At 40.8% G+C, this 16,540-nt stretch overlaps 2 protein-coding genes across 4 annotated transcripts; both read right to left on the reverse strand.

The window, feature by feature from the left end:
- Positions 1–534: 534 nt before the first annotated feature.
- mbd3b (methyl-CpG binding domain protein 3b) lies at positions 535–11,462 on the reverse strand. 3 transcript variants are annotated; one of them, XM_061684234.1, is made up of 7 exons: positions 11,363–11,425; positions 8,679–8,747; positions 7,321–7,480; positions 5,896–6,033; positions 3,781–3,871; positions 2,690–2,867; positions 535–1,405 (listed from the first exon to the last, which is right to left on the reverse strand). In XM_061684234.1, exons 1-7 carry the CDS (start codon positions 11,374–11,376, stop codon positions 1,255–1,257), a joined length of 801 nt encoding a protein of 266 aa, XP_061540218.1. In that variant the 5' UTR covers positions 11,377–11,425; the 3' UTR covers positions 535–1,254. The 3 variants fall into 3 exon arrangements, with proteins under 3 accessions (XP_061540218.1, XP_061540217.1, XP_061540216.1); XM_061684233.1 differs by lacking the exon at positions 8,679–8,747 and having other exon boundaries at positions 11,363–11,462; XM_061684232.1 differs by lacking the exons at positions 8,679–8,747; positions 11,363–11,425 and adding an exon at positions 8,988–9,309.
- Positions 11,463–11,661: 199 nt separating this feature from the next.
- On the reverse strand, positions 11,662–15,559 carry LOC133406215 (cytochrome b-c1 complex subunit 10-like). The gene is made up of 3 exons (XM_061683649.1): positions 15,367–15,559; positions 14,531–14,670; positions 11,662–11,824 (listed from the first exon to the last, which is right to left on the reverse strand). The coding sequence occupies exons 1-2, from the start codon at positions 15,426–15,428 to the stop codon at positions 14,550–14,552; spliced, it is 183 nt and encodes a 60-aa protein (XP_061539633.1). The 5' UTR covers positions 15,429–15,559; the 3' UTR covers positions 11,662–11,824; positions 14,531–14,549.
- Between the last annotated feature and the right edge of the window lie 981 nt (positions 15,560–16,540).

The raw sequence follows: 16,540 nt of genomic DNA on the forward strand, positions 1-16,540 counted from the left end.
CACACACACACACACAGAGGGCAACTGTCAGGTGAATCCGCAGCTGTTTGGATGGGAATTGATTTCATGTTACGTCAACTTGTACCAGGTGACAAACTTGTGGAGTCATCAGCACACACGTTCACAATGAATGTGTTACCATAGAGAAGGAAAGTTCACTTTAACAAGGTTTACTTCAGGCACTTAAAATGACTACAAAGGTTCTATCCAGGGGTGAGGGGAGCTGGAGCCTATACCTGCTGACTTTGGGCGCCCTGGAATGTCACTAATTACAGACCATGTGTAGATTGATTACATGTGTTAGTTAACTCATCACTGAGTGGGAATTGAATGCACACTGCCTGCATACAAGTCACGCATGTAAACCACTACACTATCCGTAACTTGAAACAAAAACAAAACCAAAAAATGCATCAAAATTTCATAGTATACTCCAGTTCTATTTTGCCACAACAAAATCTCATCCCTAAATTGTTGGATTAAACAAAATAGTAATATAGTTCATAATTACATGTAATTAAATCCATAAAACAGTGGACTTTATGGCATAGTGAATTTTATTCAGCAATACAATCAAATTCAGCATTCACCTTCCTGATATTGAACGGACAATTTCAGCAGGAACTATTAATATTTACCGTTAAACATCAACAAACCAGGAAAAAAATAAAAGTATGATTCATAAAATATTAATGACATTAAAAAAGTATTGACCATGACTTTCTTTGACACCAGATATGCATATAGACGAGGCCACCATGGCATGTGTTTTAAAAACAGAAACGGTTAAAAGATGGCTTACGATCATGAGAACTCTAACACTGATGTGTGAGACAATGTTCCGTTAACCGCCACCTATTTTTGAGGTACACAAAAAGGGCATGGTTAAAATTTAAGACGGCAGCGCAATATGCTAAACGTCCAATCTTCCTTAAATAAGCACCCAAACCTTTAACTGACATGATTGTCAAGGGGAGACATTTTTTTTTTTTTTTAAATATTCATCTTATCCAAGACTGGCTGAGACATTTATTCTGTGAATAGTTCTGAGGATGTCACTTCCGGTTTAGGGTAAGGGTAATTTCACACGTTGCTGTCATCCAGTGGCCATAACGGACACCACGGTTAAGTCAGTCTGCAAGTGTTTGGGCGGAGATGCTCATCAGGGTCGGGAAGGGCTTGTCCCATGTTCGTGAAGATGATGAAGACCTTGGGAAAAATATACTACTACTGTCTCAGCTCGCAGCACCTGCGCTATACGCTCTCCATGTCCTCGCTGCAGTTGCCTTCGTCCTTGACTGAGTCGCCCTCGCTGGCCACCGCTTCCTCCACATGTGCCAACATGTCAGCCATGAGCGCCTCCTCCAGACGCTTCCTCACGCTGTACACGAGCTCCTCCTGCTTCCTAGGAAGCACCACCACACCAACAAACTGTCAGTACATACAAGTCCATTCAGCCATTTTCTGGAGTCTCAAGTGTCTTTCGAAAGTCTACACAGCCCTGTTCAAATGCAAGGTTTTTGTGATATTAAAACAAACAAAAAATTCTAATTAAAATAATTTCAAAACTATCCAGCATTAATGTCAACTATAACCTGTACAACTCAATTAAAAACGCATAAAATGAAGTAAAAATAAACAACTGAGATAATGTGGTTGGGGTATGCTTCACATTCAAACCCATGTTAAAATGGGAGTCAGCACACATCTGCCATCAATTAAAGTCACTTTAATTCACCCCAAATAAAGTTTAGTGTTGTAGTAAGCGTTTCCTGACATTTTTGTAGTCACATCTTACAGCCCAAGCCATGATCCACAGAGAGTTTTCACAGCATCAGAGGGATCTCACTGTTAAAAAATATATTAAGTCAGGAGAAGGGTTAAAAAATAAATTAATAAAAACTCCAAGGCATTAAATATACCATGGAACACCGTGAAGACAATCATCTACACGCAACATTGATATTTAATTTTCAACAGTGGAGTTGTCCCTGGTCAGGAAGGCTGCCAAATGGCCGAGAGCAAAACTGAATGTGCTGCAGAAATTTCTGGCATGTACTGAACATGCGACAACAATCTTTTGTCTCCTTCATATGTTGAGGATATGAGTTAGAGTGGCAATACAGAAGACCTATCTTACAAAGAAAAACATCCGAGCCAGACTACTTTTTATAAAAACGCACTTGAAATCTCCAAAACGCAGGTGGGGAAAATGTGTTTTTAGTCTGATGAAACACGAGCACAGGTTATAAATCACAAAGGTGGAAAGGTTTCTGGTCTAATTTTTTTTAACATGACAAAAACTTTTAAACATGCATTTAAACAGGGATGTGTAGACTATCTATTCTGTGTGTTAGATTCTATTACTGGTTGTATGGTCACATTTTCCTCCTTGCTATCACTGGTATCCTATGAGGGACATCACCGAAAAAACAAGAGAAAAAGCTAAACAAACAGTCCATTTGATGGTAGAGACTTCAAGTCTCATGATAGGCTGCATTCATGGTAAAGGTGTGAACCCTCTGTTTTTGTAACACTTAAGGTGTTTGACTTTGGAGATTCCTTTGTCCTAAATATTCCACATTTAAATACAGTGTAAACTGTTTTAATGATGACAATAGTGAACTTATTTTTACACTTGTGTGACAGGTGAGACTGTTCAAAGAGCATAAATATGGCAACCACTCACCTGATGTCCTCATCAGTGACGATGAATGCCTTGCAGAGCGGCTGCGTGGTGTTGAGCCACACGCCAGGGTTCTTCTCCACGGCAGCAGACAGCTGTCCGGTGATGGGGGCGGCACTGGTGTGTAGCGCACTGGCGATGGCAGACAGAAGAGTCTTGTCCGTGCAGCCTGGACCCACACCTGACACAGAAGCGGCACAGGGTGGCAGACATTTTAGTAGGAAATCGTGGTGTTTTAATAGTCATGCAATCTATTAAATATTTTTTATTTCTCACATATTTGAAAAACTCATCTATGAAACTACATTACAGAATGCAGAAAAACTCCAAAAAATTCCAACACCAGATCAACAAGGTGAGTCATGTGCCACCTCATACCAACAATGAGGTATTAATAATAAAAAGTTGACCTTCATGTAGAGTGGACCTAGTATCAAGCCTTCTGGAATGCCACCAGTTATCTACCGTAATGGCAAGCACTTCTGACATTTACATAGCGCATATGTGATGCAAAAATCTGGACTTAGCATAGAGACTTGTGGAACACCACCAGTATCTAGCTACAGGCTGTCCTCGGTTTATGACAGTGTTCAATTCTTATGATCGCGATTTAATGTGCACATTTTAAGGCGGCGTAGTCTATCACTAACATACGCTAACACAGTAGTAAAGTCATAATTACAGTGAGTAAATATGGCGGTAACTGAGCATGCCTTCAACTGCCATGTGACGACGTAGTCTTACTCCACTGTGCAAACTAGTTCATTGGTGCCGTTTGTAACCTCACTTCGGGATCGTCATAAACCAAAGACCCCCTGTGAATGTTATACTTTGCTTTTAATGCAATTAAAATGGCCGTTAATTATCCACGGATTTTCACTATTCGCAATCCGGCCCGGTCCCTATCTCCATGAATAACTGGGGTCTACTGTATTGTAAGAGATCCTTCACTGTAATGACAACCTAAGTGCAGCATACAATTCAAAACCATCGGCAGTGTGTCGGTCATTTGAAAGTGTGCCAACAACAAATCTGTAGCGATGAATGAATGTCAAATATCAACATCAAGATAGACAGTGAATAGCCCACATTACCTTGGAGACCTTTAGGCAGCTCCATCGTTTTCACCAACTCTTCTGCAATGTCGTACGCATTCAGACCACTTAGTTTTTTCTCCCAAAACAGCTAAAGAACACAGAAATGGATGAAAGTTAGTTCAGTTCTATCTTGAATTATTTCCAGCTCTACTTTTTTTTTTTTTTTTAATACAGCAGTGTGAAAAAGTGTTTTCCCCTTTTCTGGTGTCTTATTTTTTTTTTTTTGCATGTTTGTCACACTTTAATGTTTCTCAGACAAATTCTAATATTAGTCAGAGACAACAAGTAAACACAAAATGCAGTATTTAAATGAAGTTATTTGTTAAGAGAGAAAAAAAAAATCTAAACCTACATGGTCATGTGTGAAAAAGTAATTGCCCCCTAAACCTAATAACTGGTTATCACTACACTTAGCAGCAACTGCAATTAAGCGTTGGCGATAACTTGCAATGAGTCTCTTACACGCTGTGAAGGAATTTTTGCCCACTCATCTTTGCAGAGTTGTTATTCAGCCACAGTGGAGGGTTTTCGAGGATGAACGGCCTTTGGCAGGTCATGCCACCGCATCTCAATAGGGGTCACGTCAGGACTTTGACGAGGCAAATCCAAAGTCTTAATTTGTTCTTCTTCAGCCATTCAGATGTTTGACTTGCTGGTGTGTTCTGGATCTTTGTCCTGCTGCAGAACCCAAGTTTGTTTCCGCTTGAGGTCACAAACAAATGGCCCAACATTCTCCTTCAGGATTTTTTGGTAGACAGCAGAATTCATGGTTCCATTTATCACAGGAAGTCTTCCAGGTTCTGAACCAGCAAAACAGCCCCAGACCATCACACTACCTCCACCATATTTTACTGTTGTTACAATGTTCTTTTTCTGAAATGTGATATTATTTTTACACCAGATGTAGAGTGTTTAAAGTTTAACTTCCAAAAAGTTAAACTTTAGTCTCGTCAGACCAGAGAAGTATTTTCCCCAAAGTCTTAGGGATCATCAAGATGTCTTATGGCAAAATTTAGACGAGCCTTAATGTTCTTTTTCCTCAGCAGAGGTTTTTGTCTTGGAACTCTGCCATGGAGGCCATTTTTGCCCAGTCTCTTCCTTTGGTGGAGTCAGGAACACTGACCTTAACTAAAGCAAGGGAGGCCTGCAGTTCTTTGGATGTTGTTGTGGGGTCTTTTGTGACCTCTTGGATGAGTCATTGCTATGTTCTTGGAGTAATTTTGGTTGGCTGGCCACTCCTGGGAAAGTTCACAACTGTTCTATGTTTTTCTCATTTGTGGATAATGGCTCGCACTGTGGTTCGCTGGAGTCCCAAAGCTTTAGAAATGGCTTTATAACCTTTTCCACACTAATAGATCTAAATTTCTTTATCTCATATTTGTTCCTGAATGTCTTTAGATCTCGGCATGATGTTTAGCTTTTGAGGGTCTTTTGGTCTACTTCACTTTGTCAGGAAGGTCCTATTTAAGTGATTTCTTGATTGAGAACAGGTGTGGCAGTACCAGGCATGGCTGTGGCTAGAGAAACTGAATCCAGGTTTGATAAACCACAGTTATGTTATAACCGGGTGGGGAGAGGCCAGTTTTTCATACAGGGCCATGACAGTTTGGATTTGGAAGCCATTTAAAAACAGCATTATGTGTTTTCTTGTGTTCTCTTTGACTAATATTTGAATTTGTTTGATGATTGGAAGAATTTAAAAGAAGTTACTGAACACCAGAATCAACCCCCACATTTACACAATGCACTTAAATAACTACTAGTTTTTCAACACCAGGTGGCAACAACTGGAGAGTGAACAATAATAAACTATGTTATCAGAAAACTTGCATAGGTCTTTGTCTTGTGACCTGGTGAGGCAGCCAAGGCTATTATTGTACTCTGTGTTCCAAGTTACTGTTTGTTTGTGTTCACAAAACAGTGTTAGTCAGAAGACCTTGTATGCATCTACTCAGTACAAACCTTCATCCCTTTACACTGCCAAGACACACATCTGAATTGGGCTACATGGGAGCAAAATTAATTAATAAAAATAATTTAAAAAAAAAAAAAAAAAAACTGTCCCAGTTGAACCATGAAGTGTAAATCGGGTCTTGGAAAATTGAAAATCACCTGACGGGGTTGGTCCACGGCTTTCTGTGGATCTGTCTTGACTTTGTTACTGGGATGGTTCGTAACCTTAGTAACGGGCTGCTTAAAGATGGAGGCTGTCTGTCTGACTGGAAGTGACGTGTTCAGGTCCGGTTTACCCTTAAGAAAAGATATAAAAAGTAAAAAAAACTCAACCAAATTGAGCAATTTCCCTCCCTTTTGACAAAGGTCAGCAAAGGCCCGATTTGCTGGGAAAACAACAGTTGCCCACAATCTAAATGTTAAACTTGATCAACAATATTGACAATTAAGCCACTGACTCTGTGACTGCGACTTGAACTAGAATGGTAGCCATTCACCAGACAATCAATCAGTTAGCCTAACTTCTATTTCTTCTTTGTATTGTCCAGCAGTCTGGATGCTGGAGCTGTGCTGTCTCTCACAGGTCAATATTGGTACAACAACAAACATCTGTTTTTGTGGTGAGGAGACTCCGATGTCCTGAAGATATTTTCTGTGATGTGCTGCATTGGTCAGCAAGACAAGACCACACCACACCACACACACATACACACACACACACACTAAAGAGCAGTAAGATCACACACACTGATTTTTTCCTCATGTGTGGGATCGCTCACGTATTAAAAAACAGTTAAGATATTAAATGTCTCCTATTTTGGCCATTTGGACCTCCATATAGTGACTCTCAACATAGACTTGGTATAAAAGTGTCAATTTAATTAATAAATAAATAAATATAAATAAAACACCTCGGTTTTGTCACGCTAGTGTCCAGAAAAAGCCCCTCTGACAGCTACTTCTGTTTGACCCAGTTTTGTTTCTGCTTTGTCCATATTTGGCTAAAACCACTCCCCCTTTACTCTGATTGGTTGCCTCCGTGGATACGACCCACTTGTAAGAGCATGTTTGTTATGTTGACAGCACAGGTTCGGGAGTGGAGAGGTAGGCAGAGATCTTCCCTAGTGACGTAGATAAGCTTGAGAAATTCGAATGACCTCATTTCAGGCCTCTCAGCACAAAAACGTCTTAAAAACGAATTTAGGAATATGTGGATGATTTGAATTAATATTTCACGTTTAATGAGGCACAATAGAGCCAATATTACATCCAAAATACTAGAAAAAGTTGGTTTGGGTAAATATGGCACCTTTAAAAATGTGTTTATGGGGCAACCTGCATCGGGTACTGTGAATAAGCACTTGGCCGATTTACCGGTAATGTAGTGTGGCTTTTGGACAGTCCCATTTAAGCTCAACTTTTCCATTCTTGTTCAACTCATGTACCATATTTTCTTGTCATTTTATGTCCACTTCCGAATTGTTCAACTCCAGAGTTTCTTCACTTAAATACCACTGCTTGAGTGAACTATGAAGACTATGCTGACGTTTTTTTGGAGACAGGACAGCTCCTGCGTTGGCTCACCTTGTTCTGGTTGTTGTTGTCGTAGCGCATCCTCTGGCGGTTCTTGTTCAGTTTGCTCATCAGCATCTTTCCCGTGCGGAAGTCGAAAGAGCTCAGGTCCATCTGGTTGCCGAGGTAACGGGCCAGCTGAGGTTTGCTCCGGAACTTCTTCCCAGATGGACTAAGCGAGGCGGTGGAGAAGAAATGACATGATGATCCTTGAAAAGACAACGCGTCTTTACATTGAACATTCTAAGGCGGGAAGCGGCGAACGGATGGACACAACAACGACATGCAAACAAGCACAAAAAAAATCTGAATGGATGGATTGAATCCCTGTGCTCACAGTGCATTACAAACATGTCATGTCAATTCTAATGGCCACTGCACATCAAGGCGACACGTTTAGATTTTTTTGGGACAGAGGCAAATGTTTCTAAAAAAAATAAATAAGAATGGAGCTGGTTGTGGCTCCGCACGTGGGAGCGACAACTCACAATATACATGGTGCGTCGGAAAAGTTCCAGGACTGGTGTCACAAAAGACACATTCAAACCCAAATTACGAGTTTTCTGCTTCAATGTGATAACCCTGGAGTATATAAAGTTGACCACAGCTCCCTGCAACCATTGAACATTTTTCCACATGCTTTTATGTACCTATCCTCCATGTCAGGTTGACAAGCAATGTGAAGAGTGAGTTATGATAAGACCAGACCTACTACCACCGGTGATGAGTCATGAATCTTCAAGTACAACCCTGAGACCAAATGCCAGAGCCTTCAGTGTAAAAGTCCGACATCGCCAGAGTTGAGGAAAGCAAGACCGTTTAAGTCCAAATTCAGTCATGTTAAACGCAGATGTGAGGGGTACCATCCGCTGGGTGCTCTTGCCACAGGTTCAGATGATCAACCAGCATGTCTACAAAAAGATCCTATGGTGTTTCCTTCGCTCACTAGGCAATAAGAAGCGAGAGTTGTGGCAGGAACACTCGCGGCTGCTTGACCACAAGAACTCGCATGAGCATCTGACGGTCTCTGGCTGAGAAAAATGTCTCCGTGCTTGAGGAACCTCCCCGACCTGGCTCCATGTGACCCACTGACCAATTTTGAAGGCGGGCATGACATCAAGATGGCCTTGAGCAGAGAGTTGTGAGGATCCTGGAAGAATCCTTCCAGGAGTGCTTGAGAAGGGGGGGACTTGTAATTTGTAGTCTTTTGTTACACCGGTCCCAGAACTTTTGTAACACCTTGTATGTAGACTATGAGAATTAAGAATGTACAATAGAACCGGACCGTGCACATCACTCATGCACACACGATGCGTCTTACGTCACACAGCACAGGAAACAGAAGAGGTAAGACAGGGTAGTGGGCCTACCACAAACTATACAACCGACCCGCCTCCCCCCTCTCTTGCCTCTGTTCCTCATCTGGCTCGTCTCCTCTGCTAAAGGAGAACACAATTCTGCCGTTGTCGGTTCACTTCAGTTGAGGGGTTAGGGTAGGGGAAGAGGGAGTGTTAAACGACGTCAACTCAAGAGGCCTGACGCTAGTCATTTAGCCGCCGACCCAAACTTTACACCCCCACTCCCCCTCTAAACAAAATAGTCCTGCGTGTATCCATCCGCGAAGAAGCTGCCGCGCACACTTGTAAGTTAAGAAGTCGAAGCACAGCTCGGATAAGTACCTAAAATAATAGACGTCGCTTTTCCCGGCGGACAAACCCGACTTTCTGGTCACTTCTTCCATTTTCCAGCCCTTAGGGAGAGCACTGCAATCCCACCTTTTCTTCTCCATGCTCGCGTACGGGTATAAATAGAGTAAGCAAGGCTTAAAATAAAGTATTTTGTTGTTGTTAGCCTAGCGTCGAGCATAGCACGCACACGCGCCGCACCGCGCCGCCTGGAACGCGAGCTCGCCGGGGCTAACTTGGGAAGCTAACGTCTCATCCGTGCTCTTTGTCGTCGCGCAGATCGCTCCGCCGCGGTCCACGCGGCCACATCACTACCCCCTCCCGCCCGCCTCGTCGCTTGCCCCAGCAGTCAAGTGAGGAGCTACATCCGCGAGGAAAACAAGAGAACACAATCCGAGCCAAGAACAAACAAACTTGGCTCCGGGACGAGAAGGGAAAACGATACAAGTGAAAGTAACACCGATTTCGAAATAAAAGCACGTATTGAAACAAAACGTGGAATGTATCCAGGCTATATTGTAAATTGAAAGAAAACATATTTTATAAAAACAACAACATAAAAACAGCGAAAGGCTCACCATCATTTTACCTACACACCATGTTAAAATAATTATTTACTGCAATTTCCATCTATGCATGATTCGTAATTGGGAAGAAATTATATAAATGGATACAAACCATCTAACATAGTATTTTAAATCAATACCAGTATATCCCAATCTTTATTTAGCCAAGGCCATACATTAGAAAAAAATCTAACTGCACACCACTAAAAAAACAATGTCGCAAAAAGCATACAGTACAGTGTTGTTTTTGGTGTTTAAATATACAATGTTTGTCTTTTGCTGTATGTGTCAGTTTTACAGTAAACTTCAACTGGGAGTGACAAACAACTTGAAGCAAGCACACTGTGCCTCTTATTTGTGTCAGTATTTGACTCTTATTTAATATATATTTGTATGTTGTATTAGGGTTAAATGTGCTTAAATCATGTGGGAGGGTTAAAACTATTAAAACATGTTTTTATTTGGATGTTGTATATTTAATTCTGGGCGGCACGGTGGACGACTGGCTAGAGCGTCAGCCTCACAGTGCTGACGACGCGGCTTCAATCCCCGGCCCTGCCTGTGTGGAGTTTGCATGTTCTCCCCGTGCCTGCGTGGGTTTTCTCCGGGGACTCCGGTTTCCTCCCACATCCCAAAAACATGCATGAATTGAAGACTCTAAATTGCCCATAGGTGTGAATCTGAGTGTGACTGGTTGTTTGTTTGTATGTGCCCTGCGATTGGCTGGCAACCAGTTCGGGGTGTACCCCGCCTCCTGCCCGATGATAGCTGGGATTGGCTCCGGCACGTCCGCGACCCTAGTGAGGAGAAGCGGCTCAGAAAATGGATGGATGGATGGATATTTAATTCTTGGGTGGGACTGGATTCCTAACTAATAAACCTAAAGGCAAAAAAGTAGCATACTAAGTAATGTTACTTATTTTTTTCAATAATTGTAATATTGTGTGTGATTTGCTTTAATTCCAGACGGACGGTTTGCAGTAACTATTGTATAAATAGGATAAAGTAATAACCAAAAGTTCTACAACGCAGCATATTTTATTGTGAAAAACACTTCCGGAAATACCGCCATTACCGTTATTTATCTTGACGTTGGTGTCAGGTAGCAACAATGTTACCCGAAGGCAACATTAACGATTCTATTGCTCGAAATAGACGTTAATAGTCATGACGAAGGTGCAGTGACAGCAAATTCCACACGTTTACGGTCAAATAAATGTAACAAGTGTTGTAATAATGTCACTTTTTATTTGTACACCTTTACTCAGGTTTCACGTCGGCTCCATGAAATCGGAGAGCCATTTCACTACAATGCCGACCGTTGTCACTCTGCTTTTTTTTTTTTGCTCATATTATGAATGAAAAAGTACAAATTTCTCACCGAACGCGAGCTACATGTTTCAGTGCTGCAGGAAAAAAAACAAACAAAAAAAAAACATCGTGCATTCGCGCTACTAAATGTGTTTGTGTTGGAGGAGGGAAAAAAACGGGGGATTTGTTGTGCAGGGTTAACATGCAGATCTGTCAAAATGGCACATTGTCGAGGCGCCTCGGCGATTCCACGCTGAGTGCAAACACTGAAAGATCACGTTTGTGAACATCGACATTGCAACGGTGCTAAACAGACGTGAGCCAACACACCGTTGCATCGCCACTTGCACGCGCACACACTCAACCGCTAACGCTATTCGCCGTATCGATGATAAACATTCCTATTTACTGACATTTCTGAATTACTCAATACACCGAGTACATTGCAAACCGTTCACAGGGGGTTAAACGCCTTGCACGTCATGTACTTACTCGTTTTTATCCATCTTGAAGACACTGTGGTTTTGCTCCTCTCGCTATATGAAATCCCTTCTCTTTCAGTCCCCTCCCCTCCCCCTCTTCCACTGGAGAAATTATCCACACAAATTTCGCCGTCTGCGTGATAACGTGACTATTGTGTCGGGGGGGCGGCGGGGGGTGGCTTCCCTTATTAGCCCACCTATGTGACAGCCAAACAAACTGGAAATTAAAAATGAAAATTACCTTTTTGTTTTTGTTTTTTTGTTCATGCATAAAGCTAAGATTCGTAAGAAACGAGTAGACACGCAATGACACATTTAAGTTTAAGTTTTATTCATATTAAACAGTCAACGGCTCCAAACGTTTTTATCACACAGAATGCATCCTAACAAATCCCAGCATCGTCGTCATCGCATTTTAAACTGGCCAAGTAGAAGCAAGTCCACTCTTGTCCACGGATATATGCTGTGGAACCTGTGAGGCACACATCAGCAACACAATTATCATGTACACACACGACTCCCCATAACATGTCACGGTGTGGTGACAGTGGCAAGCGGTTCAGAGTGGAACCACTGCAATGTAAATACCGTATTTCGGCATCCACTTAAAAGGGGCGTACAGTGGTGCCTTCAGATTTTTTTTGCTTTGATTTAAGAGTGTAAACTTTGAGATTCGAGCGCTGTATAGTGGCAGTGTCACATACAATTAGGAAATATTCTTCAAAAGAGGCTTCAAGATACTTAATGCCACTCCCAGTTGAAGTTTACTGTCAAACTAAACATGAAACTCAGAGAATTAGTGATAGGCCGATTATCGGGGGCGATATTTGGCATTTTAGCGCATATCGGCATCTTCCTTTTTTTAATCCGACGGACGATAATTTAATGCTGGGTTATTTTGGCTCTGATGCAGCTGTAGCAAGCCTCTGCGTAATAAATCCTACTCTACAACACAACTACTTGTAACATTACTATGATCCCATTAAGGTGTGTGTCTATATTGAGTTAACTTGTGTATTAAATGCACCGTATTAAAAAAATAAATAAAGAAATAAATAAAATTTTACAAAGTTGGGCCTTGCCTTGAGCTAACCGCCACTCGTTGACAATGGGGAAAGAGGTTAGCTCGAGCTAGCTGCTAATTTGCCACGTCAACCATAGTAGTGGTTCCGGGGAACGGTTTAACCACTTGAAACGTGGTTGCTAAGAATATTGATAGAGAACTAGTCCATGATAAAAGTAAACATTCTTTGTGTGTGTGAGTGAGAGAGTAAAATTCAGTTAGTTTTATTGCAGGGAAGCACGCACGTTGAGGGGACGGCTAGAGAATTGTCTGCGTGCGCGACAACAAAGCATTCAACGCGAAACTGTAGGGAAATAATGGCTGTTTAATTATTTCCGCTGCCACAGGAGGAGCAGGCAGCTGCATACAGTATGAACACACGAGAATGGCGGGAACACCCCCAACAGGCAACGGCGAGAACGCGATCCTTGCGCAGCCGTGTTGATGAGACGTTGGGCTCTCTGCTGGCACATCACACTGGTGACCTGCTGGCCAGTAGGTGCCTTGACGATGAGCTACAGTACATCTGTACCTCAGTCATCGACAGGTGGAAAGGGGACCCACTCCAGTGGTGGACGTGACAACTTGTTTTATTTACTTTATAAAACCTTAGGGAACTATTTATTTAAATTTGCAGTTAACTTTAGAAGAGATGCTGCTGACCCTAGAAACACACTGCACTTTTTGTTTTTGAATTTTAAACAGGATGATGACGATTATTATTATTATATTGAAATTTTGAAAAACTATTGACTATAGAAAACTTTAGGGAGCCATTTATGTGTTCAAGTTTTCATTTAACTTTGTAAGAGATGCTGCTGAGCCTGGGAGCTCCCTACACTTTTTGTTAGAATTTTAAAACAGAAAAAAAAGTTGCAAATTTGAAAAGCTGTTTAATAAATGACCTTAAAGGCATTAAAATACAGTGTTGGAGTTTTTATTATTTAGAATTTTGACGCCAATATTTTCCTTTTTACCGCAAAACGTATCTTGGCTCCAATCATTGGTTATTGGCCTCTTTAACTACTAATAATCGGTATTTGAACCACAGTATGACCAGTGGATATTAAGAGTACTTAATTATTTTTCTTTTATCTATATTTTTTTAAAGAATGTAAGATAACTTTTATTGAGACACCTGGGAACTGTTTTGAATTAAAAAAAAATATATATAATAATTCATCTCCCCTTTCCACCATCAGGACAATAAATGGGTAGAGACTGTTCATCACTAATGTTCAGACATGGACATTAAAGAGTTAATCACTGAGCCCATTTGAACTCTGTTGCTAACCAAACCAACAGCACCTACAGACATCTAGCTTGGAGAATTATCACGTCAGAAATTAGTTTCCTGCAGCGTATTCAAGACGATATTACATTATGTGGAGATAGCATCTGTAATGACCTTTTTGTTTCAGTAGAATGACATGCGGTCCCTTCCACAGTGTGGTGTTGTGAATTTCTCCATAATGGTCTTCTTTTTTTTTTTTTTTAAAGGGGCATAACTGCTTGGATGTATTGGAATAGTGTTGCCATGATACCAAAATTCTTACATCGTATACCTATCACGGTTCTGGTATGCCGTGCAACCCTGGAATGCATTACGTAATGTAGAAGATTTCCACCGGGACACATTGTGGTAAATCTATGACCAACCGTTTCTAATTATTATTATTTTTTTTTTTTAAATGGTTAGATCAAAATCAAACACATTTGACACTTTAGTCATAATTTCCTCCCACAGCTCCAGGAACATTTACTTCTTGGTACATATAGTTCCAGGAATTAACAAGTTCCAATCAAATATGTTCAGCACTACAGAGCCTTTCCCAAAGGTTCCTGGCACTTTTGAAAGTACTTCTCCCTTACTGTGGTCTTCTTATGTATGAGCTGAAATATGTGCCACCAAAAACTGTATTGGAATCATTTACATTTGAATTTTAAATTCGAAACTTGAATAACTGCACTAAAATATAAATTGAATTTGTATTGTATAACTTGAATCATTGTGTTGATAAACTGAATTTGGATAATATAATTTGAAATAGAATTTACAAGTTTGCATAGTAATTCAAAATGAAAATAATTATGTATCGTTGATAAAACACTTACAAATAAATCGAAAAAGTCTTCAGTCATCCTTACGGAACTTGCCCTTAATGTATGGCACGTAGTCGAGGACGACCCGCCAGTCTGTGAGGTGAACCAGGGCCACACCGCCCACCGTACCCCACGCCACCATATTTGGTACCCTACATTAAGAAAACAACCAAAAATTGATATAAAATGAGAATTAAACAATACAACTAGGGTTTGCAGTTTGCAATGAGAAGAGCTTTGGTGCACAACCACAAAGAATAAGACTAATATAGCATAAAAGGGCAATTTTGCATTTTCTGCACTGTCAATTTTAAATACTGTAGTTTTGAATAAAGCAATGGAAATTGAAATGTTTTAAAATATAATTCATCGATTAATCAAACAAATAATCAGCGTAAAAATCATTAAAATAATCGATAGTTTCAGCCCTAAAAGGCACACCTTGACCAAGTTGCAACCCTAAATGTCATACCACGTTTGACCTCATGTTAACTTATTAAAATAATAAGTCAAAACAGTTGGTCAATTCATATAGTGTAGAATGTCCTACTGAACAGCCTAATAAAAAAAATTAAAAAATACAGACAAACGCCTGAAACACAATATCTATCTTCTTACCTGGCAAGGGAATTACAGTAGTTTGTATGCGTGTATACTGTCTGTGTGTTACCTTGACAAAGTAATCAGTGCGAACGTAAACGGGGAAGCTAAGCTAAATTAGCTTACCACAGCTGAATGGGTCACATAGAAGGACACGATAGTGTTCAGGCTTGCTTTTTCGCTCAACCCGACCAACAAATAAATCATACACAGTGCAGCAGCCCACAACGGTTCTTGCTTATACGTACCACGTCCGCAATATCGTGACGTACTTGGCACCCACGAATTTATTGAGTATTTTTTGGACCATCCTGACCTTCCTTGTGGGACTCACTGGTATTTACTCTACAGAACTGTTTACTCCATAGATACGAAAACTATCTACACCAGCCTGCTGTAGCAACCTGGCTAAGCGACGTGCCAACGCGGTGGCCATATTGGAAAGGTCGACGTTCCCGTCAAAGGCAATGCATGAACATTGAAATAAGTCGTAACTTGTTAATTTCTCAACCGATTTTTGTTTTAGGTTTACTTTTTTGTCAACGTTAAAGCTCGTGCTATCAATACATAACATTTTAAAATAAAAAAAATATCCATTTATTTTTCTTTCGAAAGGTTGCTTCCCGTTCTCTTATTGTACGGCGTTGTGCGCACCCGTACGCAGCACAGTGGGCTTCGCTTGTCTATTGGTTTTCTTGCCGACCACACACGCAGAATGTGCTGACGACGTCTACACTTTAAACTCCAAGCTTGGTGTCACCAGGTATTCAGCTCAAAATGGGCGTGTGGGATCTAGCCGTTAATACCCATGATTTACTCTGGTTTGGAAGGACCCCGGGCTTTCCCATTCATGTGCCTGGTCAAATGTCTTGAGTTGGGGTCGTTTCAGGCCGTCGGGTTTTCAGGACATTTGCCTGCACAAAAAGGACACTAATATGTTCGCTGCGTGAAACTAGATAGTACTTTGAACCCATAGAACTACAACAGTCCCTTTGTTAAAAAGTTTTCCTTTATTTTCCTTTCAATGTACACAATTTCCAAAAAACAGACATAGAAAAAAAGGTATAATCTGTTATTAAAAAAATTGAACATTTATTGCTACATTACTGTTATATACAGGACAGTTCTCAACTATATTTATATATTATATTTTTCAAGAGAGGCACTCTGGGGGTGGGGAGGCCCTGCCGGAGTCAGTCATGTACGCGCTCCACACAAGATGTCACGGGGCTGTGTCTTATGAATGTCTTTTAATAATAATCAAAAATAAGGAAAATATTAAACCAAGTAACGCCTTATACTAAAAGTAGTCCAAGCCTGACCTTTTGTCCTTTGAAGTGAACTCAAATGGTCTGCAAGTCGGATTTTGTTTCTTGAAACATCATTATTAAGTGAACTTAATTCAAAATAAGATCATGGGTT

The sequence above is a fragment of the Phycodurus eques genome, chromosome 8 (assembly GCF_024500275.1).
Source record: "Phycodurus eques isolate BA_2022a chromosome 8, UOR_Pequ_1.1, whole genome shotgun sequence".
NCBI classification, from domain to species: domain Eukaryota; kingdom Metazoa; phylum Chordata; class Actinopteri; order Syngnathiformes; family Syngnathidae; genus Phycodurus; species Phycodurus eques.